At 35.6% G+C, this 24,730-nt stretch overlaps 4 protein-coding genes across 10 annotated transcripts; 1 reads left to right on the plus strand and 3 right to left on the minus strand.

The window, feature by feature from the left end:
• Positions 1-177: 177 nt before the first annotated feature.
• Positions 178-3,016, minus strand: Mocs2B (Molybdenum cofactor synthesis 2B). Of its 2 annotated transcripts, none has more exons than XM_070207705.1 (5): positions 2,882-3,016; positions 1,294-1,600; positions 909-1,133; positions 595-845; positions 178-532 (listed from the first exon to the last, which is right to left on the minus strand). In XM_070207705.1, the coding sequence occupies exons 1-5, from the start codon at positions 3,008-3,010 to the stop codon at positions 416-418; spliced, it is 1,029 nt and encodes a 342-aa protein (XP_070063806.1). In that variant the 5' UTR covers positions 3,011-3,016; the 3' UTR covers positions 178-415. The 2 variants fall into 2 exon arrangements, with proteins under 2 accessions (XP_070063806.1, XP_002052951.2); XM_002052915.4 differs by having other exon boundaries at positions 909-1,208.
• On the plus strand, positions 2,188-23,360 carry Bili (FERM domain-containing protein 8 Bili). Of its 6 annotated transcripts, none has more exons than XM_070207700.1 (12): positions 15,947-16,057; positions 16,608-16,705; positions 17,793-18,180; positions 18,246-18,916; positions 18,972-19,132; positions 19,192-19,538; positions 19,595-19,756; positions 19,810-19,998; positions 21,248-21,377; positions 21,739-21,837; positions 21,922-22,072; positions 22,438-23,006. In XM_070207700.1, exons 3-12 carry the CDS (start codon positions 17,819-17,821, stop codon positions 22,626-22,628), a joined length of 2,463 nt encoding a protein of 820 aa, XP_070063801.1. In that variant the 5' UTR covers positions 15,947-16,057; positions 16,608-16,705; positions 17,793-17,818; the 3' UTR covers positions 22,629-23,006. The 6 variants fall into 6 exon arrangements, with proteins under 6 accessions (XP_070063802.1, XP_070063803.1, XP_070063801.1 ...); XM_070207704.1 differs by having other exon boundaries at positions 18,996-19,132; positions 22,438-23,004; XM_002052913.4 differs by lacking the exon at positions 22,438-23,006 and adding an exon at positions 23,064-23,360 and having other exon boundaries at positions 15,950-16,057.
• On the minus strand, positions 3,015-3,287 carry Mocs2A (Molybdenum cofactor synthesis 2A). The gene has a single exon (XM_070207706.1). The coding sequence runs from the start codon at positions 3,285-3,287 to the stop codon at positions 3,015-3,017; it is 273 nt and encodes a 90-aa protein (XP_070063807.1).
• On the minus strand, positions 4,771-12,811 carry Clbn (Nuclear export mediator factor NEMF homolog Clbn). Its single transcript, XM_002052914.4, has 6 exons — positions 12,670-12,811; positions 11,072-11,162; positions 10,207-10,924; positions 7,695-8,587; positions 5,407-6,501; positions 4,771-5,173 (listed from the first exon to the last, which is right to left on the minus strand). The coding sequence occupies exons 2-6, from the start codon at positions 11,125-11,127 to the stop codon at positions 4,975-4,977; spliced, it is 2,961 nt and encodes a 986-aa protein (XP_002052950.2). The 5' UTR covers positions 11,128-11,162; positions 12,670-12,811; the 3' UTR covers positions 4,771-4,974.
• Positions 23,361-24,730: the final 1,370 nt, after the last annotated feature.

The raw sequence follows: 24,730 nt of genomic DNA on the forward strand, positions 1-24,730 counted from the left end.
ACCAACACCAAATGCAGCAACAGGATTCCATTAAGACGCGCGTGAATGTGTGTGTGCACATATATACAGAAATTTATGCAATTTGCGCTTGCTATCGCTGCACTTGGGCAATACCAAATTTACTTGATTTACCGGTTAGCAAACAACACAAACATGTAGAAAACAATACAGTCTCAATTCCAATACTGTTAATGGAATTTCATACAGACGCGCATGAATGCTTTTATTAATAAACTATGGTTTTCTAACTTTTTACATAGCGCTGACTCTACATACGATGACCTTCGAATCCCATCCTATAAATTACATTTATAATAGCATATGGTGAAAAAATTATTTCCTTTTTGTATAGCTTTGAAGATTCTGAGACAACAACACTAGCGTAAAAATTCTTGTAAATTAAAATTCTCAAATTTTACCGTCCAAATTCTCTCTTTAAATTACTAATAAATTCATTCAATCTATCCGACATGTAAATTTCTTTTTTGGTTTTTCTATGATTATTTCTTTTCAAATCCGTTCCGAACTGTATCTAAAAGTATATTAAGAATTCGATAAGATAAACATTTGATAAACAATTATAAATATACTTACAAAATATTTGTATTCTGGAGAGATGGATTCTAACAACAATATTTTATTTTCTATATTTTTAATGCGATTTAAAATATTGTCGCCATCCGAGGTAACACACATATACTCTTCTATATTGCGCAGACGTGAATTTCTTAGCATGCTGTTTTCAAACGAGTCATTTTTATAGTGCTGTGCAGTCGTCAGCTTATTAAGTTGGGAAGAATAGTTGGGTCGCACGTGTGGTCCAGAATTGTCAATCTCACGCCGTACTATGATAGGATAAATATTACAAATAATTGATTATTTTAATTAATATTAAGAATTATTACTACCTTTTAGGTGACTCTTTGATTGTTGTTGCTTTACAAGCGAACTTTGAGTACGGGCGCATGAATATTTTACCTCCGATTCTGAGCTGTCTGCCAGTTCAGTATTGGTCGACAACTGCTTAAAGTCATGTATATTATATAGATTAATTTCATCTCGTTTCCTTTTTAAAAAACATTTCACACGTCTGTTTAGCTCGCTGTCATCGACTCTGATTTGTACTAACTTATCTGGAATATTTTCAGTTTTCTGATCAATTTTGCAAGAAAAGAATTCGAAAGTCCTTAAAGATGTTTTTGAATATTCTGTTGTATATTAAGAAAAAGATAAAACGCTTTTTTTGTAACAATAAATGTGTCTCATACAAATAAAAAACTTAGAGTGTCTTACGGGGCCAAGGGCACTCGACATTTGCCTTCCACTCTCCGATTAGGTCTTTTTCATACACTTCCTTTTTCCATATAGGCACACGTGACTTCAGCTGATCTATGGCAAAGTTGACAGATTCCAATGCAGCTACACGATGTGGTGCAGAAGCGGCAATCACTACACTAACTTCGCTCACAGGAACGATTCCGAGTCGGTGGTATATCACGATATGCTTAAGACTTGGCCAGCGAACTCGTAAATCAGTGCAGATTTTACCCATTTCTTTTAAAGCCATGTTCTCATAAGCTTCATATTCCAATGATATAACCTGTATGCATGAAGAAAACCATTATAATGTCGTATTTACATATATATATTTTTGCATATGCAAATATGATCATAAACAAGACAATTACATGATGGTCAAAACAATATATTATACTATCTGGTAAACCTTAAGCTTTTCTACGAGCAGCCTTGTCTATTTCGACTTGGATATTAATTCCTATTCAACTTATAAAAGGATTCAAGGATAGATTTGAATTTATGTCTTGTTTTTGTTCTCCATAACTAAAATGGCGTCCTGGATGTATGTATGTAAATGTTAAGCATTGCATTTATAAATCTACAATATTCTTTCATCGAAATATAAAATAACGCTATCTTTCTAAATGGTAACGGCACATTATCTTCTGTATGTTGTGTAGTCTATTTATTCAATGCCTTTGATCAATTCTTCTTTGGACACCTTTCTTAGTACCGTTATTATACTTTTGTGTGGCGTGACTTGACTTTCATAAGAAACAAGACATATGTACATACGTACATGTATGAATATGCATATGCATGCATATGTACAGACTTTCACATACACATACATATGTATGTATATGTAAGTATTGGCACAGCAATCAGTGCGCAATTGGCAGTATTAGTGAGCAGTTTTATAAATATTTAAGAACTAGGATTGTTAACAAGAAATCAAAATACAAGTAAACTGATTGTATGTACCTTTTGGCAAACGTGGAATAATTCGACTATTGGTGTTTTTATACGCTGAGCTCATTGAAAATGGGTAAAAAGAGATAGACGGACATATACAAAATTTCAAGATGGAGATTGAGAAACTCGTTCGCAGAGGAACACACAGCCGGAAGGATGAACATGGATATACATACATACTAATTTGGATGGGATCGACAAATCATAATCCCTTTACAAGGGTATATAAATTTTTCTATAATACAACAATCTTAACGGCTGATTCCGTTTGTTGGAGAGCCTTTGGATAACTATGCAGGCACATAATTTAAATCGCTAGTAATCGTGGGTAAGAACAGTTTACTTGTTTCGATTGTTTAATTATTTTTTTAAGTATAGTGAAGGTTGGTGTTTGTTTTACTCGAATGTTTTTCTTTTAATTGGTCAAGAGGAGTTCCATAGATTTAGACATTAACAGAAGGAATATTGTGTGTACAATATACAACATTAACGAACTTTATATATTTTGTAAAGTATTTAGAGTGGACTGTCAACATTTACGTAGAACTAAAGTATGTACATAACGTACTTGACGTACTTAAGATATTGAACAAAAACAAAATCATACATTTTTTCCCTCAAAGTTGTCACGTGTTGTGCCAAGAAAAACGGAACAAGCACCGCAACTTTGATCGATTAACAGTTGATGGATAAGATTAATGTCAATCTTGTCGTTAAGCAGTTGAATGTGGTCCATTTTATTACCCGCCACTTATAGGCGGAATAACAGCAATCTCGTCTCCTTTTTGTAAATTGATCTCCGTGTCCAGGTTTTCAATATAGTTTTCGTTGTGAGCTAGAATCAAATTGTTGCTTATCGTGTTCAAGTTGAAGCGATCTATCAATTGATTCAACAAGTTCCTTGCTATGAGCACAGATTTAACAGTAAATTCTGCTCGAGATGTTTTTGCTAATTCACGACTTTTTGCAAAAAATAACACGTTAATATTGACAAACGAAGTATCCCTTTCCATGATCAACTTTGATTTGTGCTGCAAAAACATTGTCGCACAATCATATTATCGATGTTTTTCTTTTATAAAATATCGATACTTTTCTTTCGATAGTAAACGAAATGCTCTATATATGCCGCTGTTTTCTTTTACGTGTGCTTGTACCGTGCAAACATTGTGCGACCGTTTCTTGTAAGAAACATCCGCTAAAAATAATGTTCCCATATGAACCCCTTTATGTATTTCATAGAGAACTTTGTTAATATTTTGTAAAGTCATTTAAATAAAATTTTTAAGCGAGTTCTATGCAAAAGTCGGTTAAATATTAGAAAAAATTGATTTACGATTCGCAGCAACGATTCGGATTTTAAGTAACCGCGAGTACGAAAGGTTTCTTTCGTTTCTTCTTCAATCAATATATCAATAATATTGGCAATTGATATTATTGATATACTGTTCTCTGTGGCAATGCAATTCAATTATTTTCGCTCAGATGCCAATTTACTGTGTTGATTAAGCAAATACTGCGTAAAGAGAACCTTGCAGCAACAAGTGATCAAGACGTTAGAATGTGGCTGGTATATAACATGTTTAAGCAAAGGATTTGCTCCTAACTCAGCTGCTAACAGCAGGAGAACTAGCATAACCCTTGTGTTTTTCAATTTAATTTTAAGGGAAAACAGAATTTGCTTGGCATCAAAGCACATATACACTATCGCTGTCTTTTATGTGAAAATGTTTTAATATCAATATGCGCTAAGACAGATGACTTTATTATAATGTAGCATTGCTTTTTAAAAGTGCGTTCATTTAATCGTGCATTCATATCCATAAATATATATACCGGGTTAGGTCTCAACAGCATAAAGCAAGTGCATTTCTACCGCATTATGGAGAAACAAAAATAAAAATAATGCACTTTTATTCACCTATACATATAGCAACGCAATCAAACGCAATCCATGTGCAGTTTTTATATCGCTGATACCGAAATGTATGTAACAGGCAGGATAAAGCCTCTCCAGCGCAATAAAGCATAAATATTTTTGATGGCCGAGTCGATCTAGTCATGACAGTCCGTCTGTACGTATGAACGCAAGGATCCCAGAACCTATAAGAGCTAGAGACTGAAATTTTAGATGTAGGTGGTCTAGTGCCTTCGCAGATCGAGTTTGCTTCCGATAGTCGATAACTTACTCCATTTCCAAGCAATCGATATAAATCGATATCCATATCTGTTTTTTTTTTTGGCAATTTTGGTAAATAATAAGAGCTAGAGCCACCAAACTTGACATATAGCTTCTAAAATAGAATATATATATGCATTTAATCTTGGAAGAAGAGGGTTTAGGGTATCCCCTACACGGGAGCTCCCGACTAGATCCTATTACTTGTTTTTTTATTTTAAGCAAATAGGTCCCCACAGCAAAACTGAAAATTTTCCAGATTTCCAATCCTTTTCCTGCCATCCATCCCGAGCCCACCACTAAAGTAAACACAAATGTAATTTTAATAATCATTTAACATATCTGCGCCATTTTTCATGCGGAAAAATTGACTCATAAGCTTTTTTCGTTTTATTCCGTTATCACTTGTATTTGATAATTCCAAAGTAAACTTTATTATAATAATTTAGTTTCCTTATTTTTATAAGTACATAGTTTACTTATAATTTCGAATAAAGAATTGCCATTTTGGTCGTCGATATTTACTTTCGTAACTTTTGTAACATAGGTGCAGAAATTTTTACTTTTCCTGGGATGTTTCGTGCAAGAGCTTCATCTTTAATACTCTTCAGCAAATCCTTTTCTCGGTTATTACAAGCTTTGTCTTTTGAAAAAATGCTGAGTGCTAATTTAGCCGCTTTCCCACGTTTTCCGGTACCAGGCGTAAGTTTTACTTTGAACCTGTAAAAAATTTCGAATTAAGATTTTTAGATAAGATAGAAGCCAGGAACCTTGGGTCATATAACTACGAAGCCGTTGCTATAGGGTGATGCCATAGTCAAGCACCCAAATACCCGCGCGCTCAACTGATCGAGTGAGCGGCTATTTATGAATTATTTTTGAGCGATAGATGAAAACTTTTTTGAAAAATTACCAAAAATATAATTAATTTTTGATTCTGATGCTATACTTACTTATACTGTTGCAATGCTTGGTACGGAGCTACAACTGGAATAGCGAATAACACCTCATCATCATCGAAAGGCACACCAGTGAGGCTATCTAACAAATCGGCGTCAGTGGTTATCGGAAGATCGTCGTTTTCTTCAATTTCAATTTGGTTTTTGGGGATGGCGGTTTCTAATTTTTCTACTGGAGCTATTTTATTTGAAATGTTAGGTTTGTCTTCATCTTTGTCATTATTAATTTTCAATTTGTCCTTTCCTGAAGAGTTAAGAATCATCATTCGTATTTCACGTTCCTCATCATCTTGATCTTTATATTTTTGTTTCATCTTTTTTAATTTTCCCTTTTGGCCTCGTTTTACTTTGGAGGAATTAATGGGTTGAATTTCTGGCGAATTATTTTGGAGCCTTTCAAGATCTGCTTTTTCCATGTGTCCTTTGCATTCTTTTCTTTTTTTTGTTTGTTGATTTTTTTTACGGGATGGTGCGGCTTTTATAATGACTGCATCTTCTTCATTTATTGGATTATCATGTTGTGATTCAATAATGTTAGTTTTTATATCTTCACCTAATAACTCAGTTTTAATTGTTATTCGGCCGGTATCATGTTCAACCTTTACTTCAGTGTTTGGAAAAACATTTATTGCGGAGTCGCTGTTTGCATCGTTAAGCTCGGTTATTTGATTAGGATCTGTATATGTAATTTCTGGTTGTTTAACATTTTCTTGATCAATAGCATCTTCTGTACTTCGAATTTTACGTTCCCCTACATGGCGTTGTATGAAGCTATCTTCAAGTTTAAAAAGTATGCTTAGTCCCATTATCAGATGACAAGATGGTAAAAAATTTTTTTTTCCGCGAATCATAAAACTGCCTGTGCCCAAATATTCACCTGTCGGTGCAGTTTTACTAACTTGATCGCTATAAACCCAATATGAATTTGTCACAACCTTTGCATCCCACGCAACACTGTACGAAATCGCCATAGTACCAGCTTCTAATAATGTTTTGGGTGGAATATCTCCTCCAGTAGAATTTCGAATTATTACACTTGATGCACCTTGAATGTCGGCGTGGACATATACATCCTTTGGACGCATGTACCTATTTTTGAAGACAAAAAACGATAATTAAAGGCACATAGAAAATAAAAAATGTTTTAAGTAAAAGATCTTTAAGTTTAAGATCTAGCCGAGAGTGTAAATACTATACATAGCCGGCTGTGCCTGCTTGGTGGCTAAAAATTTTGACCCCCACTGCCTGCTTTAGTACAGTACAGCCAATTCTGATTTTGGAAGAGCTCATCCATTTGCCAAGTATTTTAGCTCGAACTTTCAGCAATTTTATGATTTCGTTGACGATCGTTCCCTTGGCTGCATTTCTAACATTTTAAATGATGGAAACACATTTTCAGACGACGATTATTATGATGCCGCTAGAACCCCAAACAATTCTTCTCAGTCGGATTGCGATGGTATTTGGTGTTTTTCAAAAATTATTGACTTTTCTAAAGGCTTCGATTGCCATTGGGTTCTTGTTAAGAAATTGTTTGGGCTGGGTTTTCATTCTTCTTTATTAATCTGCGTAAGTTTCTATCTGCCAAATCGTTATTATTGCAAATTTTGTCCGCACCTTATGTCGCATCTTCAGGGGTTCCGCAGGTACCTATTTTGATCCATTTTAATTTAATAAATTTATTATTAATTTAAGGTTTCTTTCGTGCGTCAGATTATCTCTTAGATTAACTAAGTTCATTTTCGGTCGGCCATCAACTATATTATGCCTAACACTCACGGTGTTTGGGTTTGTTAGACGCATCTTTATCCAGTTTAAAGACTCGTTCACGAGACTGTCTTTATATTTGGCTTTTGGTCGGTTAATACGACTCTTATATTTGGAGCCCAGCTGCAAAAACGAGTTTTGTTCGCAAGAGTTTTATTGTGACTATTAAATAAGAACTCCTTTCTTTGTAACTAGCTCATCCAAAATCCAAAAAATCCACCGACCCTGGTGAACTTATGCATGCACTTCCGTCTTTAGACTGCTGACCAGTAGGGGTTGCCTTGTGGTGGCCACTTATTCAGCACGGGTCTCTGTCGTTTAGACTTCTTGGAGAAAGGCTTACGCTGTTTTGGCTAATGAAGGCGTTGATTGAAATCTTTACTGCTACCGTCAGATACTGAGCCTGGCAGATATCTTCTGGAGGTTTGTCAGCTATCTTTGTAGAAGTCACCCACTCCCGACTAGAGGACTCTTTTTTCTTAAATAACTTTTAAAGATCTTATCAATATACTCACCTTTTAACAATGAGTTCATTTTGCTGCGCATCCCTTCCTCCAATTATTAAGTAGTTCTCGGAACTAACAAACCAAAAAAATTTTTCAAACCAAAAGACCTTACGTGCCTTGGCAATATTAGATATGGTGCGTACTTCTTTTAGAGTTTGTTGCGTTTTACGTTCAGCCGACTTGAGTGCTTTTTGGGATGCATCGATCGTTTTTTTTTCCTTTAGAGCCGCTGAACGCTTCAAATCGTAATATCGGCATGCATTAGCCCATGCGGATAAGGCCAAATCAACATCTATTAAAAGCGAATCATCATTATCAGCACCATTCTCATCATTCAGATATTCGTTTCCGCATTTATATGGATCAGTTAGCAATAACGATATATGATTGATTTCTAACTTTAATTTTTTTATCGATCGTGCTACAATATCACCATTAGCTTGGGCCTCTTTTACAAGCTCCTGTATGTCTGGCCACGACAACTGACTTGCTATTGCTGACTGGATCGCCAAAATAGCTTTATCCACCAAACTTTGATTGCATGTTATTAGTTCCGCTTTTTTCTTATCTAAATCTTGTACTTTGTTAAGTTCTTCTAACCGCCTTGTGTGATCATTTTTAACATTAGAAAGCTTTTTAAGGGCTTCTCGTTCTTGTTGTAATGTTTTCATATCAATTTTTTGCGATTCTTGCGTAGAAAAAAACTCATCTACTGCTTCCATGAATGTGTTATACTCTTTGAAAGGCATTTTTTTGTGCTGAGAAAATAGGTACGGATGAAACTCAACATTTCTATAAAAATGGTCAGTACTTTCAGTACTTGACGGTTTTTCTTCTTTAATTTGAATTATAAATCCTTTACAGTTTCCTTTCTGTCCCAAGTCCATTATATCACGAGCGCTCTGCAAATAAATATAAACAGGATAAGATGACATGAATTCAAAGATGTCTTTCAATTCAAACGTATATGTTAATACCTATTTTCAATAAAAGAAAAAGAAACACGCGCGTTTTTTCCTTATTACACAGTATAAAATATAGTAAGCTTTTGTGAACATTCTTAAACCTTATGGTCAGGTAGGACAAAATATTTAATTCATTGAAATAATAAAACTTCGTCTCAAAACTAAAAGGATATGCCAATACAACCTGTATACTAAAAGCATTAAGCACTACCAAAAAGTAATTTGTTTTATTTTTAGAAATATTGAACTTTTTTCTTACCTAAATCAACAAGAGGTTTCTCTTTTTATCAATTGCTTGAAAACTGAGTAAATTATCGATTATCCTCTCATGGACTAGGAGAACCTACAGCTAAAATTTAAAGTCTCTAGCTCTTATATGTTCTAATATTCTTGTGTTCATACTTACGGACAGACAGACAGACATGGCTAGATCAAATCGGCTATTGATGCTGATCAAGAATATATAAACTTTATGATATGTAAGCGGAAAAAGTTTGAACAATTTTTACGCAGTTAAAATTTTTTGAAACTGTAAAGAAAAGTTGAAGATGTATAGCAGAAAATGTAAGACTTCAACACATCAAGACCGAAAAATTATAATCGAGGTTAAAAAAATATCACCCCTACAAACCTTGGAGACCTAAAGTTGAATGTTTCGGACGGGAGCGTACAAAGATTGAAATAAGGATTTGGGATTTTCAAATAACATGTTTCCTTTTGTCAAGGTCCAAGGCAAAAAAGAGAAACGATATAATCATGCCTATAATGTATATTAGATATATATTAAATCATAAACAAGAAAGCAAGAATAACTTTGTCATGGCGAAGATTTAGCAAAATCTAAATTGAGGAATCCAAATGACAGCTTTTTTGACGCAAATCCCTTTAAAGCTCCAAGGCAAAAAACATATTAAATAAAGGAAGAATAACTTTACCCTTGTTGAAATTTGCCTAATGGTTTTGCACATATGTTAAAAATTTGAGAGGAACTTTCTAAATCGCTGAACCACGTATTCATTAAGTTTTTATGTAGAGATTTGAAAATGAAATGTGAACATCACCCACCTAATCTTTGACCTACATTTCTCCCCAGTATAAATACATTTTTCGAAAACTATGAAACACCCATCAAATGAAATTAAGCCCAGATCATTGATGGAAAAGAAAATGTTATGTTCAAATAGAAAAAATTGCAATAATTTTCATCACTGAGTTTAATGAAAATATCTTGTAAAGCAGAATATTTTGGAATACAAAAATTCATTTTCGACCGATTCTTTCTAATGACAAATACATTATAATGGTGCGCTTTTGATAAAATTGACCTCATATTTAAGCAGAATAAATAAAATAGGAAATGCCGAGTTTGTTATAGATATCTTAATTATACCATCTTTATGATTTTGCAGTGTGATAATCTTAAGATTTTATGTATGGGGAGAAGTTTCAAGTTTATACAACTATATTATGAAACAGTTATTTGCACATTCTCTAATAAAATAAGCAAACCCAAATCTTAAAGTAACTTAAGATATAAAAACAAATTATTTACCAACCTGAATAGCCTTCACTAGCAATGGTAGATCGGTCGCAAAATCAAATAACTTAGTATCAGCTCTACTTATTTGTGAGCTACGCCTATTTTTTTTACATCTATTTGCTTTCGATGTTTCTGTTTGTTCTTGTTGCGCACTAACAACGCAATTTTCTATTCCATGTTCAATTAGAACGTGTTCAATTACAGCTGGACCACAGCCTAAAACTGGCAATAGAATACGTTTCAAACCTTCACCAACATTTGATTGCTCTATTATTTCACGCAGAGCTTCTTCCGACAGCTCAATGTTTCCAACTTGTGCTCGGCCACTGGGATATTTTTCCCGAACGGCAAAACGCAAACATTCTCCTTCTGTGTGAGGTCGTAAGATGTATAATATTATTTGCTCGTAATCAGTTAAAATAATATTTCCTCGGTCGTATAGCTCCAACAAAACATGATAAGCAGCTTCCCCAGTGCCAAATTGAAAATCGACAATTCTGTCCGTGGCCAATTGACTTATACGCTCAAGTCGCTTGTTTTTTAAGTGCTTTCTTAGCTTCATGCTGAATCCTGAAGGCACTACATTCTTTGGCCACTCAAATGCAGTCGTGTGAAAACGCGTGCCAGACTCAATCAGCAATGTAACCTTCTCCGAAGCTCCGCCTCCATGAAGCCGAAAAAGATATGTTTTGTTGTCAATATCATACACCTGATTTACACGCAAGCCAATTAACCTAAAATAGAAATATTATTGTTAAATTTGCTATGTTTTGTTTGTTACATGCATTTGCATGAATCCAATTTTACTGTTCATCTAATTTCAATATACTCAGGGTATATAAAGAAATATAGATATAAATATCTTTACGATATTTTGTTACCTTTGAAGCTCTGCGACACCACATGTTATATCGTAAGAGTTAAACCGTGTCTTCATGGTTGATTTTTCAGGATAAAAGTCGCCAGTTTTACCTAAAATGAAATTTTATATTAACTGAGATATATATATATAACAACGAGCGAGTATTGCCCGGCCCTGCGCACGGAACGTTTTATCCCCGAATAGGGAATACCCTGTTTTCTAGCTAGCTATTTTCTTTCTCGTTATAAGCAGGTACTGCTGTTTAGATATGCCTTTATTCGAAAGCAGCAACGCAGTCGTTTATATCAATACCTTATTACCAGAAGCAAATAGAACATTATGCTCAGCGCCCCTACGCTTAAGATGGTTTATGCCTAGCTAATTTTGCTGCTTTTTACAGTTTTATCAAACTGCATAGTGGTACTAATGACATGCTAATGACATCGAAACACCAAGGGCTTGTCAGCAATTAGTTTACTCACTAAACGATGGTAGTGGCTTCGTTAAGAAGAAGAGGCACACTCCCAGTATTATAAGATATAGGATTTAATATTAATTCTGATAGGAGAAATTATTTTCGAGAACTAGTTATTTTGTATATCCCATAGAGGGACGAAAATGTGGAATTAGCAACAAGAGACGGCGATTCGTTTTGTGGCGAGAAATGCCTAGAGAAATCGCAGGAAATATAATAGCTCATATGATAGTGAGCTTCAGTATTTTTTTAAAAAAAATGCAGTACGTATAGAAAATAAGGGAAATATTAAAAATGCAGAAGTAGTGGATGATAGATTTCGATTACTGAAATTTTCAACAATAAATGCTCAACAAAACTACAATACCCTTTAGAATATTATAAGTCGGATTTTAAGCAACAATAAAAGCTATATGATACGCTAATATGCTAATCACATTGAAATTAAAAACTGTATACTTTGGTTGAAAGCTTTAAAAACGAATTTGGTTTTCATACAATTATTGGTTTTTAGAACGGATCCCTTTCATGTCGAGCATACAAAATGAGATAGTAAATTAAAAGAAAACTAATTTAAATTAAAGAATTAGACCAGGTATAAGAAGTATTAAAGAATATCACTTAAGTTTTAGGAACTAAAAATCCATCAAAAATATCGGTATCATCAAATGCGCCATATTTTGTCACATAGTATTATCAGTTCATTTAAGTTTATCAGTATTCATCAAATAAAAATACTTTTTTGTGTGTCATACAAGAATCTAAATACATACATGCATATGTACATATTATAAAGATACCGGCCAAATTTTGGCACATTCATCAACGGCGACCCTCTATATCAGATTTAGTAGTAAAAAATCTTATACATATTGTCTTTATGATTTTCCGCCGTTCGCTTTATATTGTAATAACTTAATGTGACGAATCTAATTATAGTTAATCTGCTTTTTGTCCAAATGTTTAAACCTAAAATTTCGGTGGTCACCCGACCAAGTAGATTTTGCTAATAGAGTATAATTTCTTCCGTTTGTTTTGCATATGGACATCATATTCTTTATTCAAAGTCAAACGTTATATGTGAGCAAGCAGGCAATCCCTGGTATGCGTGTATGTAAATAAGTAGTATTATCACTACTCACTGTTTGATTTTGCAAGATTCTTCGAAAATTAAAGAATACTTTTTGTACACATGAGCTACACATTAGAGAAGAACGATTCTTACTCAACCCGTTTAAAGTAACAAGTATTTTAAAGTATTAAAAAAGCAACGTCTACAAAAAATCAACCTGAGACATTAAGCGATAGTAAAGCAATGGAACGACGTAAAGTATTATGAGGAATGCAAATTAACAGTACAGCAATATTTGTCATATGAAGATTATTTTTGCCTGACTGCGGGATATCCTCAATCTGTAACCCGCTTTCTGAAGCCCATCAGGCTTTCAATAGATGTTCTCGTTTATTTTTTGTCACAAATTTTTGCCGCTAATTCTTGTAACTGTGACACAGAAATAACATTATCGATCATCCCTAGTACAATGTTTAGTCAAGACAGCAACTATAAAATTATAAATTATAATTGTGAAAATGTATGGTATTGGCAATTTACGTTGAGGGCATTTTCGAGGAACGAATCTTTGAAAATGGAAGTAGTACAATGTGCTGAATTTTAAAAATAGATACGCAATTGTTATTTTTATTGCCGAAGTGAACCAACGAAAAGGTATCTCAAAATTTGACCATTTGTAGCAAAGATAGAGAAAGGATTTGAAATTACCTAACAAATTACGTCGCCATCGTGTTTTGAATGTCCATAAAATCAGCATCAGTGACAATTGCAATATTGCTCTTCACATAATGGAACAGTATGGGATAGAAACAGATTTTTTGATATTAATGAGAAGATGTTGGCACGGCAATGTCTAAGGGAACAACTTGACAGATGTTAAATGTTGAGTTGCCTATTACATATTTATTCATAGAAAGTAATAATTACGCCATCAACAGCCACATTTGGTTTTATCGTTCGCCAGTCCTAGCTATACTCTGATTAAGTTGTGCCTTGCATATTTCGTGCAATTTAAAGCCTTTCACAATACCTACCAGCTTGACATGAACCCAGGTTGATCTATCTACTCTTCGAATTTTCCCGTGCATCTTTCAGTTCGCCAATATTTTCTTGCCATATATCTATTAGCAGGTTTTCAGAGTCAGATCGCGATCGTCAGACATTTCGAGCAAACTCTTTAATTTATTTTGACTATTGATTATGATTATCGGCTTAATATTTCTTGGAACAGTATGGGATAGGAACAGATTATTCGTCTTTATTTTGTAATTTCCAGAGAGAGTGAGATTGCTGAGAGTGGCAAATGAAAGCCGAGCCTCAGGAGCTGAGCGATCAGTTTCAAACCGTATCGCGCTCAGAGCTCAACGCCGCTGTGGCCGAAGTTAAATATTTTACTTTTGAATTCCTTACAGCATACGTGTGTATGCATGAGCATTGATCCTCGGTCCCACTCATTGCTTTGTGCATTAGGGGGAACTAACCAAAGTGTCTAGGGCAAGTATTGTATATTTTTGTTATTATATGATCAGCATCATTTCCGCCTGTTTATCCGTCCGTCCGTTTATATGGCTGAACGCAACGGTTACAGTACCTGTAAGATCTAGAGACTTAAATTTGCACCGTAGGCCCTCTCAGTGGCTGCGCAGTACGAGTTCATTTCCGATATTCGATAACTTGGCCCGTTGCTCGTCATCATCTCGTCAGCATGCCATCAGTTATTCGCTCTTGAACTTCTGGCAGACTTTGCAGCCCTTCACTTACTTGGCGGCTTTGCGGAATATGCCCGGCCAGCCATACCTCTGGTCCAACTTTGACACTTTTTTCCTCCAGCCTTGATGACCGGCCGTGGGAGCACCATGTCATTCCCGAGATACCCTCTGCCGTTGACGACTGGCGTGCCTATACAACCGCTCATTTTATTCTATGTAGGGTTGGCTGGCTTTTCGGCGATCCTGGCACGCATTCTCGTAACTCATTCACAGGGGACTCAGCCACCACTGCCTGCTGACAGGTCTCTAGAGGAGCTTCCCTCGTGAGTAGTGGACATCGAACTTAAACTGTTGCAATTCCAGTGTCCATTTCCCATCATCCTTGAAAAGTTCTCGATCGAGTTGAGCCACTTGATTGCCAGATGATCTGTTATTACATCGAAACGGTATCCCTCTAAGTAGCAAAGAAACTTGCGGATTGACCGCACGATTGCCAGCACTCTTTCTCTTCTCATTTTCAACTTTCGATTCGCGTACGCTTTTACCCGCTCCTGTCCCTTTATTGTCTTCTTAAGCGCTGCGCCGAAGTCATGCTCACTCGCATCAGTCTACACGACGAATTGTGCGGAAAAGCCGAACAGAAAAGCCGGACGGAAAAACCAAAAAAGGGCAGTCGTCAAGCTATCCTTAAATTGAGGCAGTGTCTCCTCCTGCGGTGTTGGCGGTTATACCTGAGTCGCGAAGTTGTCAACGAAACGCCTGTACCATGAAGCCCTAAGGTTACGTATCGCCTTCACCTTCTCCGGAGAAGTACGTATCCCTTCTCCGCAAATATCATGTCCTAGATGGATCAGCTTCTTCCTGTTCAGCCTGAGGTTGGCCGCCCTCCATCGGCGGTAAACCTCCATGAAAGTATTTAATTATCTCTACTACCCCGATCAAACAGCAGATCATATATTTTGTTACCCCGGTAGCTGTTAAGTCTGCGGCGGATACTAGTTCTGCTCTGAAATGTGTGACATCGGTACGAGAAAACCCATTAAGTTATACGAGTCGTTCGCTGTCGTAGAAGTTCTTACAGAACGATAGCAACAATTAAATTTACAGCGGCCGCTAGAAGGCTTGTCGTCCGGAATACAGCGTGTTTTAGGTTCCATAGCTAAAAGTATTCCCCATATCACACCTGTGGCCCCTAAGCCTCTAGTTTGCGTTACACAGAAGAAACATATTTTTATTTTCAGGCCTACCCCCTCACTCTGCATTGGCTGATGTAAAATTCTTAAAACAGGCATAAATTCAAGCCCAAGATGTAATGTCTTGAAAAAAAAAATCAGTAGTCTTTCCCTCAGCAGTCTTTTTCCCCTTTTTCAATGGGTTCAGAGTATAAAAATAGGAATACTACATTTTAAATCATTTTCTTGTTGGAGTTATTAAACTTCGTTTCACACAGCTGTGAGAGATAGTTATGTGAATGCTATTAACACTAAGTTTTTCAGGTATAGACCCTGTAAGTGCATTTCAAGCCATTCGTTTTATACTGTTATCGACTTTATATAACCACAATACTTTTTGCGCATGCGCTAGGCAAGGCAAGGTAAGGGTATACCAGTTTGGTATAAAAGTTTGTATGTATTTATTTACTGGGGACATTCTAGTATACAAAATGTATTGTGTTTGTTTTGGTGCTAAGTGTAATATGTAATTTGCCTATTAAACATAAATAAAAACTGAAAAGATACAAAAGAAATTGTAATAAATAATAATAATAATAAAAACAAGTAGAATCGAAATAGTAGAATAGAATAGCATAGTATGTAACGGTTTTTGTACGGGGAAAAACACATACATACATACATATGTTTGCTCATTTGATGTTTTCCTTTCTTTTTTTTTGTAAATGAAATTTTATATATATTGTATACGCATATGTGTGTGAGATAATGATATGAGAAAGTTAAAATATATATAAGTGAGTTTTAATAGTTAAAAATGTTGTAAATTTTATACAAATGTAAATGACTTTAATACTCTTACTTATGTATTTATAAGACTCAAAGTCAGATTAATATTGGTTTCTAATGTAATTAATTATACTCAATTACACTCCTAAGTACATACAACATATACATACATACATATATGCTATGTACATATATATTCATACATACATTGAAATTCTTTGGGTATGGGTATATGGATTTTGCGAAACTAGTGACCACGAGGGTATTGATTAAATCCTGCATGCGGGCTAAAAGTAAACCAGATTGTTATTAAAACAATGTTAAATGTTCTGTTTAAGCCCACACTACTGGACTTAATATATTTATACCAAATACTAAAAATTTAAATTGTAACATTTCGTGCATTATATCAATACTTATCAAGAAGGAAGAACAGGTAAGACGCATTCGTTTGATTCGAATATAAAGTTTCCGAAATTTGAAGTTTAAAGATATCTAGAGCTTAAATATGGCACCCAAAGTGCAGAGGTTAACCTTTTAATTCTAAATTCTTAACTCAATCATTTTATACTTTTCTAATCGGTCTTCCTGAATGAGAGGTTCCCTGGGGTACCCACGGGCTAGCTTCACAAACATTTCAGCTCCCAACATACGAAACTTTCGAACGAAGAATTTAAATACTTTTTGAAATCGGAAATCTTTCTGCTAACAATATACACTTGCACAAATCAATGGGTTCAAGGGATAATATAAAATGTTTCCAAATCTCCATCTTTTTTGTAACCCCTTTGAGCAATAAAGTAAATCCAAATTCCGAGTAAACCCAGCTACCAAATACATCCAAGGTTTTTAGGCGGTTGTCGTTTTGGGAATACAAGTATTCTCTCTTTCACAGTAACGCAAAAAGTTCCATCGAATTAATTATGATACGCAGAAGTTATTAAACATTCATATTAAAGTATAACGTTGCAGTTACCGTCAAGCGTCAAGTTTCTGTAAAAGATCTAATGTCAGTATGGCGGTAAGGCTAAAAAAATGTATTCTTTCCATTGATAAGGACTCGAGTTCGAAAACAGCAGATGTGATTGTTTTTTAATTAAGTTTTTTTGTAATAATTCTAGCTATAACCCTTACTCCATTAAATGGCTTTAAAGTATTAAAAGTCCACTACATTTTGAGTTTGGTATGTATGACAATGCAAATGTTAGCAGATTATAGTCTGTAAGGATAAAGTGCTTGCTCATTTGTTGTGAAAGTTTGACCAGTATAGTCAAATGTAAAAGAAAGTCCGTCTTAATACAACACAGGTCTAAAGTCATGGCCATGGTTGGGAAACTAATTTTTATTGTTATATGACAAGGCAACGGAGCACGGAGCTGCATTTGATGGTGATATTTTCATTACCCAAACAACCCGGATTATTTGAGATCATAACCTTTTTAAAGATCTATGCTTATGGACCAAAAATAACTATGACAACGTATAAATATGAAGTTTAATTATTATGTTTCTTTGAATTGCAGCCGATTTAACTCTAAAATATGACAATATGGAGACAAACCAATATTATTGCCGAAGTGGAACTCAGCAGAGTTTATCTTCATCATCAATTTCTCAACAGCCCTTAAATAAAATGTGCTATGAAAGCAATGTTGCTCAAGAATACCCAGCTTGTACTTCAAACCATTTGGAATCGGGATTCAATTCAAGGGGTATGCCTTTAAGAAATGGAAATATAAAATCTCAAATAGGAAATCGGAGCGTCGAAAGCCCTTTTGTATTTTCTAACTGTAATAACAGTAGTCAATGTACTAATAATACGAGTAATACTGGCAATTATATAAACATTATGACTGTACCATTGGGCACGTTGCAATATAATCGCAAGAAGTCATCTTCCCAGGATTACCAGTAAGTCATCATACGTCTTTCTACATATTATAAATTGAAAATAAATTTTTGTGCACTTTAAACAGCTCACGCGTGTATTACAACACCACGGATGGCAAGTGTCGTGACAATTACTATGTAGGAAATAATGTGAAATGCAGTAATGAAAATACTGTGCCCTCTCACCACCAAATGCCACAGCCAATGCAAAATTATCAACACATTCAACATCCACTGCAACACATCAATCAAAATTCTAACAACCATCTTATGCAAAATAACCAACAAACGATCACATGCAGTCCAAGCTCAGCTTTAGACACTGTTGATGATTCGGTTGAGTGTACAATGTTTTCAAATTCCAATGGAAACGGGCGCGTTGTGGCCGCGACTCAAACGCATATAAGCAATGCTAATGTGACCGCATGTGACATAATAGGTTCACAAACGCCAGTATCCCTGGTTTCCGTAAATGCACCTGTTCCACCTGTTATGTATACTGTACATCGTGTGGTGACAACAGCTCAAATTCAGACAGCTGTAGGAAGTGCATTTGCATCTTCCGCAAGCGTATCTAGCGTTGTTAGTGCAAGTCGAAATGAGAATGACTGTATGGCATCAGCACAAATTAATTCAGCGATGTCCATGCCAAATAATGATGCTTGTCACAGTGGTCTGCATATTTCAGACATAAGCGGCAATATCATTAATAACATCAATTCGCTTGGACCAATGACGGGAGTTCGAAGTGCATCCGGTAATAATGAAACTTTTAGTTCTTAACCTAAGGTTTATATTAATCTTACAATCAGGAATTCTTACAAATTTCTTACCAGTTCAACAAAAATGCAGTAACAGCAATGACGCTCAACAGAATCCAGCATTAACAAAACGAATGCTTGGCGGTAACTCCGCTTCTACCTACACAAGTGCAGGAAAATCGAATTCAGTGGTCACCCGCACTCTACTAAATGTAAGTTAGATGGATAAATTAAACATTAAACATTATATTATTCTTTTGTTATTTACTAGGTTATTCCGACTTGCGTATATTTGATGTCAAGAGTTGCTGTGCATATGGAAATCGAGGGTACAGCGCATTGTCCTTCCCAAGTAATGCTGGCAGCTGCACTGGGATGCGAGGAATTAGGAATTTCTAATAAGTTGTTAGCTCAAAGTATTTTTGGACTATGGATGACTAGTAGTTTATTGGAAATGCAGCTGAAATCACATCATTGTCCATATATTGTGCGAGTAGCTTGGCCGAGCTTACTCGAAAAGTATAGCAGTGGAAATCCAATTGAACGAAAATACGATGAACCGATGATAGTCTTAAAGAGGAATGTATTTTTTTCTAAGCGGGATGAAGAAAAAATCAAGTAAGTTGAAGTTTTGAGATGAACAATTATTTAACTTTAACGGAAAAAAATAATAGGGATCACCGAATTGTTGAGCTTTTGTACGAAGAGGCAAAGCATTGCGTTTTAACGGGAAGATATATAATGGAGCCGGTACATTCGCTAATGCTAGGTGGCATTCAAGCTAGAATTGAGCTTGGTCCATACAACTCTCTCACGCACACTGTGGGTTTTTTTAGGTGAGTATGAAAATTGAATAAAACTTGAGCTAATAAAACGTTTGTCTATTTAGAGAAAATCAGTCAAGATTCTTACCAAAGCATGTTGCTAAAAGCTCAAATTGGTTGTGGCTGCCAATAAGTCAAAAGAACTCTGCAGAAATTAAACTTTTGGAACAATTCAAGCGAGTGCCACAGACTGCTACGACTCGGAAACTAATGCGAAAATATTTGGAGTTTTGCTGGGCATTGCCATTTTATGGGTGAGTTTCTTTATGCTAGGTAATATTGTTAATATAAATATTAACGAGGATATCTTTGGCACGCCAAAGATTGATGAAAATATTTTGATATCCGTTCATGTGGTAGCTATATGAAACAGTAGTCTAAGATTGATAGGATTTTGCATTTATGCCGAGATATCGAGAAAAACAAAAAACTTTTTAATACAAGAATTTAATTTTCGACCGATCCTTCCTATGGCACCAATATGATATAATTGTGCAATTCGGCCGGAATTCGGAAAAACGGATCTATGCAATGGACCGTTTAAGACGAACGCTTTTAAACTCAACGCCTATTTCCTATATTAACACTCTAACGGACATACGGACAGACGGATGCTGATATATAAACTCGGCTGTTGATGCTGATTTAGAATAAATATATAAAATAAATTTATGGGGTCCGCGATCTCTCCGTCTTTTGCTTAAAATAAAAATAAAAATACTTCAAAGTTGAATGTGCAATGGTAATTAATCGACGGCTCTGCGAAGAATTCAATTGAAAATTTAAAATTTTCAACCATACGCCTGCTGGGGCGGTAGATTGTATAAATGGACTAGCTGCAAGCTATGACCCACGCGCGTACCCTTTCGAACTTTTTCTATGTCATCTTTGAATTTAACTCGTTGGATGACTTCAACTATTTTATGGAAAGCTTCTTTCGAGCGTCGTAGGGATATTCTCAAATTTAAGTGCTCGTGACTTACATTTTTGAATAAAGCGGATCACATAAGTAAAAACTCTCAGCATGCGATGAGAAAATATCGATAGTTTCTAAGATTTCTGTTCGGTCTTCAGTAGCTGCTAGTCCAACAGCTGATTTGCGTGCTTCTAAGATACGTATTTCATCTGTCATCAGATGTTGGTTAGCCGGCCGGAGAGAATGTTCCGTTCCATGTTCCATGACCTCCCAATACATCTTTTTGATGCCAGCTGCCAATGCATATTTGTGGAGTCTAAATTGAATCAGAGTCGAAAAAAGATCCTCTTTAATGTTCGGTCCAACAGTGTGGAGTATTTGAAATCTTATCGTATATTTTAGACATGTGACCCAACGTTATGTAATCCTCCATGAATTCCAAGTACCTACGCTTAAGCTCGGAATCTCAACACAAGCATCAATTTTTACCTTTATATTGAGCAACAATTTTATCTTTATATTGTGCAAACCATTTTTGTTATGCGCGTATATCCTCTAATTTTATTATAATATTTTCTTAATTGCAGTGCAGCATTTTTTCATGGACAAATGGAACAACCTGTAAGAGGAATTATGTCTTTAGTTAACCATAAAGATATGGAGGTGTTAATTGCTGTAAACGAGAGAGGAGTTTTTATAATAGACTGCTTTGAAAACGTAAGTATTCCTGCTCAGACATATAAAAGTATCGATCACAGCCAGATTTACACATTTTTCCATAACCGGTTAGTATCAATTTTAAGATCCGATAATTCCGAAATTAAAAGTAAATTTTAGCTGCAATTACCAATATTCGTATGTCAGTTCTACAAGTTGCCGATTTTTTTTTTAAAATTATATTTAATTAAATTATAAGTGTATGTAGACAGCTTATTGCTTATATAATATGTCGTGTGAATACATACAAGTAAATACTGTTCTTCAGATCTGGGTATAGAATATATCTTCGTCGGGCACAATCGACAAAATGACACTTAATTTCTATAAACCGTCAATTTTATATGTTTTACATGCATAGACGCTATTATTGGGACTTCGATATGAAGATATGTCGTGGGACTATGCTAAACCAAGTGCTAGTGAGGATTCAGAATGTCTCACATGCATATTTTTACAGGTTAGTAATTCAAAAAAATTAAGAAAAATAATAAAAAAAAATAATATAATTTAAAAACATACTTTCATTCAATTTTGTAATTAGTTTGACGCTGTTGAAAATGGAATACAAATATCTAAGCTAGTACAACTGTTTTCTAAGGAAGCTGCTATGATTGACGCTCTTATATCTCACTTCACGGAGCAAATGCGAAAAAAGAAACAAGAGGGAAATCCTGCTGAACAATATCATGATGGTAAGAATATAATTTAAATCAAGTAAGAGGCTCTAGTCGGGGGTTTTAGAATAGGGGACATCCAGAACCCTCATCTACCAAGACCAAAAGCAGCTCGCGTTACTAGCTCGTTTGCTTTAGCAGTAATAACAAGAGCCTCTATTCTTCTTCTTAAGCAGTAATAAAAAATACATTTTAACAAAAGTTTCCAAAGTTTAACACGAATCCGATTGCACTACTTGTCACTACTACTAGACAGTTATATCGACAATTCATTTTTGATGAAACAAAAAACCAATTAAAAAAGCAATACGAACCATTCATTCTCAACGAATAATACAACCAGTTACAAAAGCATAATACAATATGGTTGCAATTGATTCTAGGCTTGAAATCCTGTGGGAAGCCAAGCGACCCCTCATTCAAAATATTAAACAAAGCAAATCCAGTTGGCTTCAGTAAGAATAGAGTGAGAACGATATCAGCTTATTGCGTGCGTCACAAAATGTCGTCGCTAAATAAAAATGCAGTCAAGGAACCGTTCACGTCACCAATTCTAATGCGCTCGCCGTCATAATCGAGGCACTGTGGTCAATTGCTCACGCAGCGTGGAGCGACTGCAGAAGGTGTCGGCAAGCAGGATATTAGACTCCAATGATCAGAGGGTGAGCCAGGCTATGCACTGAAGCTAGCCATGTGAATAAAACCCAGCGTCTCTGCTGAATCATACACTAGACGTCCCTAGGACGAAATATTCCCTAAGCGACGGAAGCAACATCTATTAACAGCGGTCCTTTCGCGGGTGCAAGCAAATGTCAAAGAACCAACGGCCGTCGTATAATTTTGTTAAGTTGGTACTATTAGACACAGCGGTGTGTATTGCTAAACCAGAAACGCCAAACAGAGTACACTACGAAATAATGTTCGACGAAGAGCGAAACCGAATCTGAATATGTTTGCTTGTGTAATTCATCATATTGAACAACTATCTGATATACATCTATTTTTTCAGAACCAAACCCTATTCAAAACAATGGCAACGGAGTATTATGCAATAAGCTGTCTCGATTGACCTTAGCCAGTTTTGATGAAGAGGGACGCTGTATTGGCCAAATGGGATCATTATCTATAAGCTATTAACATCTGTTGATATTTTTATAAATAAGTTTAAATTAAGGAGATAAAAAGATTTACAATGTATGAAAATTAAATTTAGAATTACTAGTAAATCCATTTTATGGATACTTAACATACATAGGTAACTTCCACGTAGGTTTAATATTTCAAATATATACAGGTGTTAACCGAATTACTGACGCTCCACGACGTTGTAGTCTCGACAGCCTTTTGACCGGGTCTGGCACGAAGGTCTCTTTTTATAAGCTCATGCCACTGCACCCTGACGGGTTGTACGGGGTACTAGCATTGTTCCTGGAAGACAAGTTGTTCTCTGTGGAGGTTAACGAAGCCCACTGCGCTCTATTCCGCCTGGTAGCAGCTCATCGAGGTGGCGAGGCGGGCAGTTTTTAAAACCATCTACCACCTCCGACCGATGCAGGGCCCGCCTAGATATGCATTTCTACGTGGCTAGATGCTACGTGGCTAGATTCCTATACTAATGTGGCGCCTGAAATGAAAAAATCAGCCGGATCTCTGGATACTTGGTCGATCACGAAATGGTGGACTTTTATAAGGCTACCTAGGCTAAGCGGTGCGTACTGTCTTTCTTTTATATCTATAAGAGAAATTTGTTGTAATGAACGTAGGTCCTCCTAGTGCCTTCGTAGGACTAGTTTACTTCCGATATGATTCCGATTGATAACTTCTCCCATTACCAAATAATCGATTAAAATCGATTTCAAAATTCAGTTTTTAGTTTTCAGCCCGTCCAGAACTGGAAGACAAGTGTGGTGTATATGCAAACAAACTTCGCCTAGGCATCTAAATATTAATAGAAAGTCAATATTTTCAATCCTTTTCCATTGTATTCCTTTTCCTACGTAGCATGATGCATCTACTCCTCACTAATTATGCATCACAAATTCTATCTTCCAGCATCTGCAGCAGTCTAAAGTTCCAGGTATCCAATCAATTTATTTATAATAAAGCTGAAAATGCGAATAGGATCAATACGCACGATAACAACGTATGGGAATTATGGGTTCCCAATAGAGTTAGGAAAGATGTACTCCAGCAAGCTCGGAATATTACGTTGAAATCTTTTGTGGCCAGGATAAGCAAACAATGTGCGTAATAACGTTTGTAAATGCGACACGTGTAAGAAAACTTAAGCGCCTAACTATATCCTTTGCCCGCGAATGTAGAACATTCAAGAAAACCTATTCACGAAGCAAGAGTGATCATGTGGGATTGCTGATTATGTTAGAACAATTTAGGAAATTTCATTGGCTGCATCGGATAAAAAATGCACGTCTTCCTCGATTCAGGACTTCTCATTAAAGCAACAGTGTTCGCAAACTGGATGGGACATATACATTTTGGCCATGTCGTGTGCATTACAATCAGCCTCTTATCAATCATTAGGTTAATTTACATATAAAGCTCTTTTTGGGTTATATATAACTAATCATCGAGCAAATTAGCATCTCTTAAAAGAAGTGTTGTTTTTAGAAGAGCCCATATGGTCATTACAAAGAACAGATAGTTTGGCCTACTGAA

Source organism: Drosophila virilis, chromosome 2, assembly GCF_030788295.1.
Source record: "Drosophila virilis strain 15010-1051.87 chromosome 2, Dvir_AGI_RSII-ME, whole genome shotgun sequence".
Taxonomy (NCBI): domain Eukaryota; kingdom Metazoa; phylum Arthropoda; class Insecta; order Diptera; family Drosophilidae; genus Drosophila; species Drosophila virilis.

Bases quoted from the DNA above. Each gene is read 5' to 3' on its own strand.
- Mocs2B (XM_002052915.4), bottom strand. From the start codon at position 3,010: ATGGACCACATTCAACTGCTTAACGACAAGATTGACATTAATCTTATC. The intron at 1,601-2,881 runs GTATGATTTTGT...TCATGCATACAG, and splicing joins ACAACTTTGAGGGAAAAAAT to GTTATATCATTGGAATATGA. The intron at 846-908 runs GTAGTAATAATT...ATCCTATCATAG, and splicing joins ATCAAAGAGTCACCTAAAAG to TACGGCGTGAGATTGACAAT.
- Mocs2A (XM_070207706.1), bottom strand. From the start codon at position 3,287: ATGGAAAGGGATACTTCGTTTGTCAATATTAACGTGTTATTTTTTGCA.
- Clbn (XM_002052914.4), bottom strand. From the start codon at position 11,127: ATGAAGACACGGTTTAACTCTTACGATATAACATGTGGTGTCGCAGAG. The intron at 6,502-7,694 runs GTGAGTATATTG...CTTCAAAAATAG, and splicing joins AATGAACTCATTGTTAAAAG to GTACATGCGTCCAAAGGATG. The intron at 5,174-5,406 runs GTAAGTATAGCA...AATTTTTTACAG, and splicing joins CAAGCATTGCAACAGTATAA to GTTCAAAGTAAAACTTACGC.
- Bili (XM_070207701.1), top strand. From the start codon at position 17,819: ATGGAGACAAACCAATATTATTGCCGAAGTGGAACTCAGCAGAGTTTA. The intron at 21,838-21,921 runs GTTAGTAATTCA...TTTTGTAATTAG, and splicing joins TCACATGCATATTTTTACAG to TTTGACGCTGTTGAAAATGG. The intron at 22,073-22,437 runs GTAAGAATATAA...AATTGATTCTAG, and splicing joins TGCTGAACAATATCATGATG to GCTTGAAATCCTGTGGGAAG.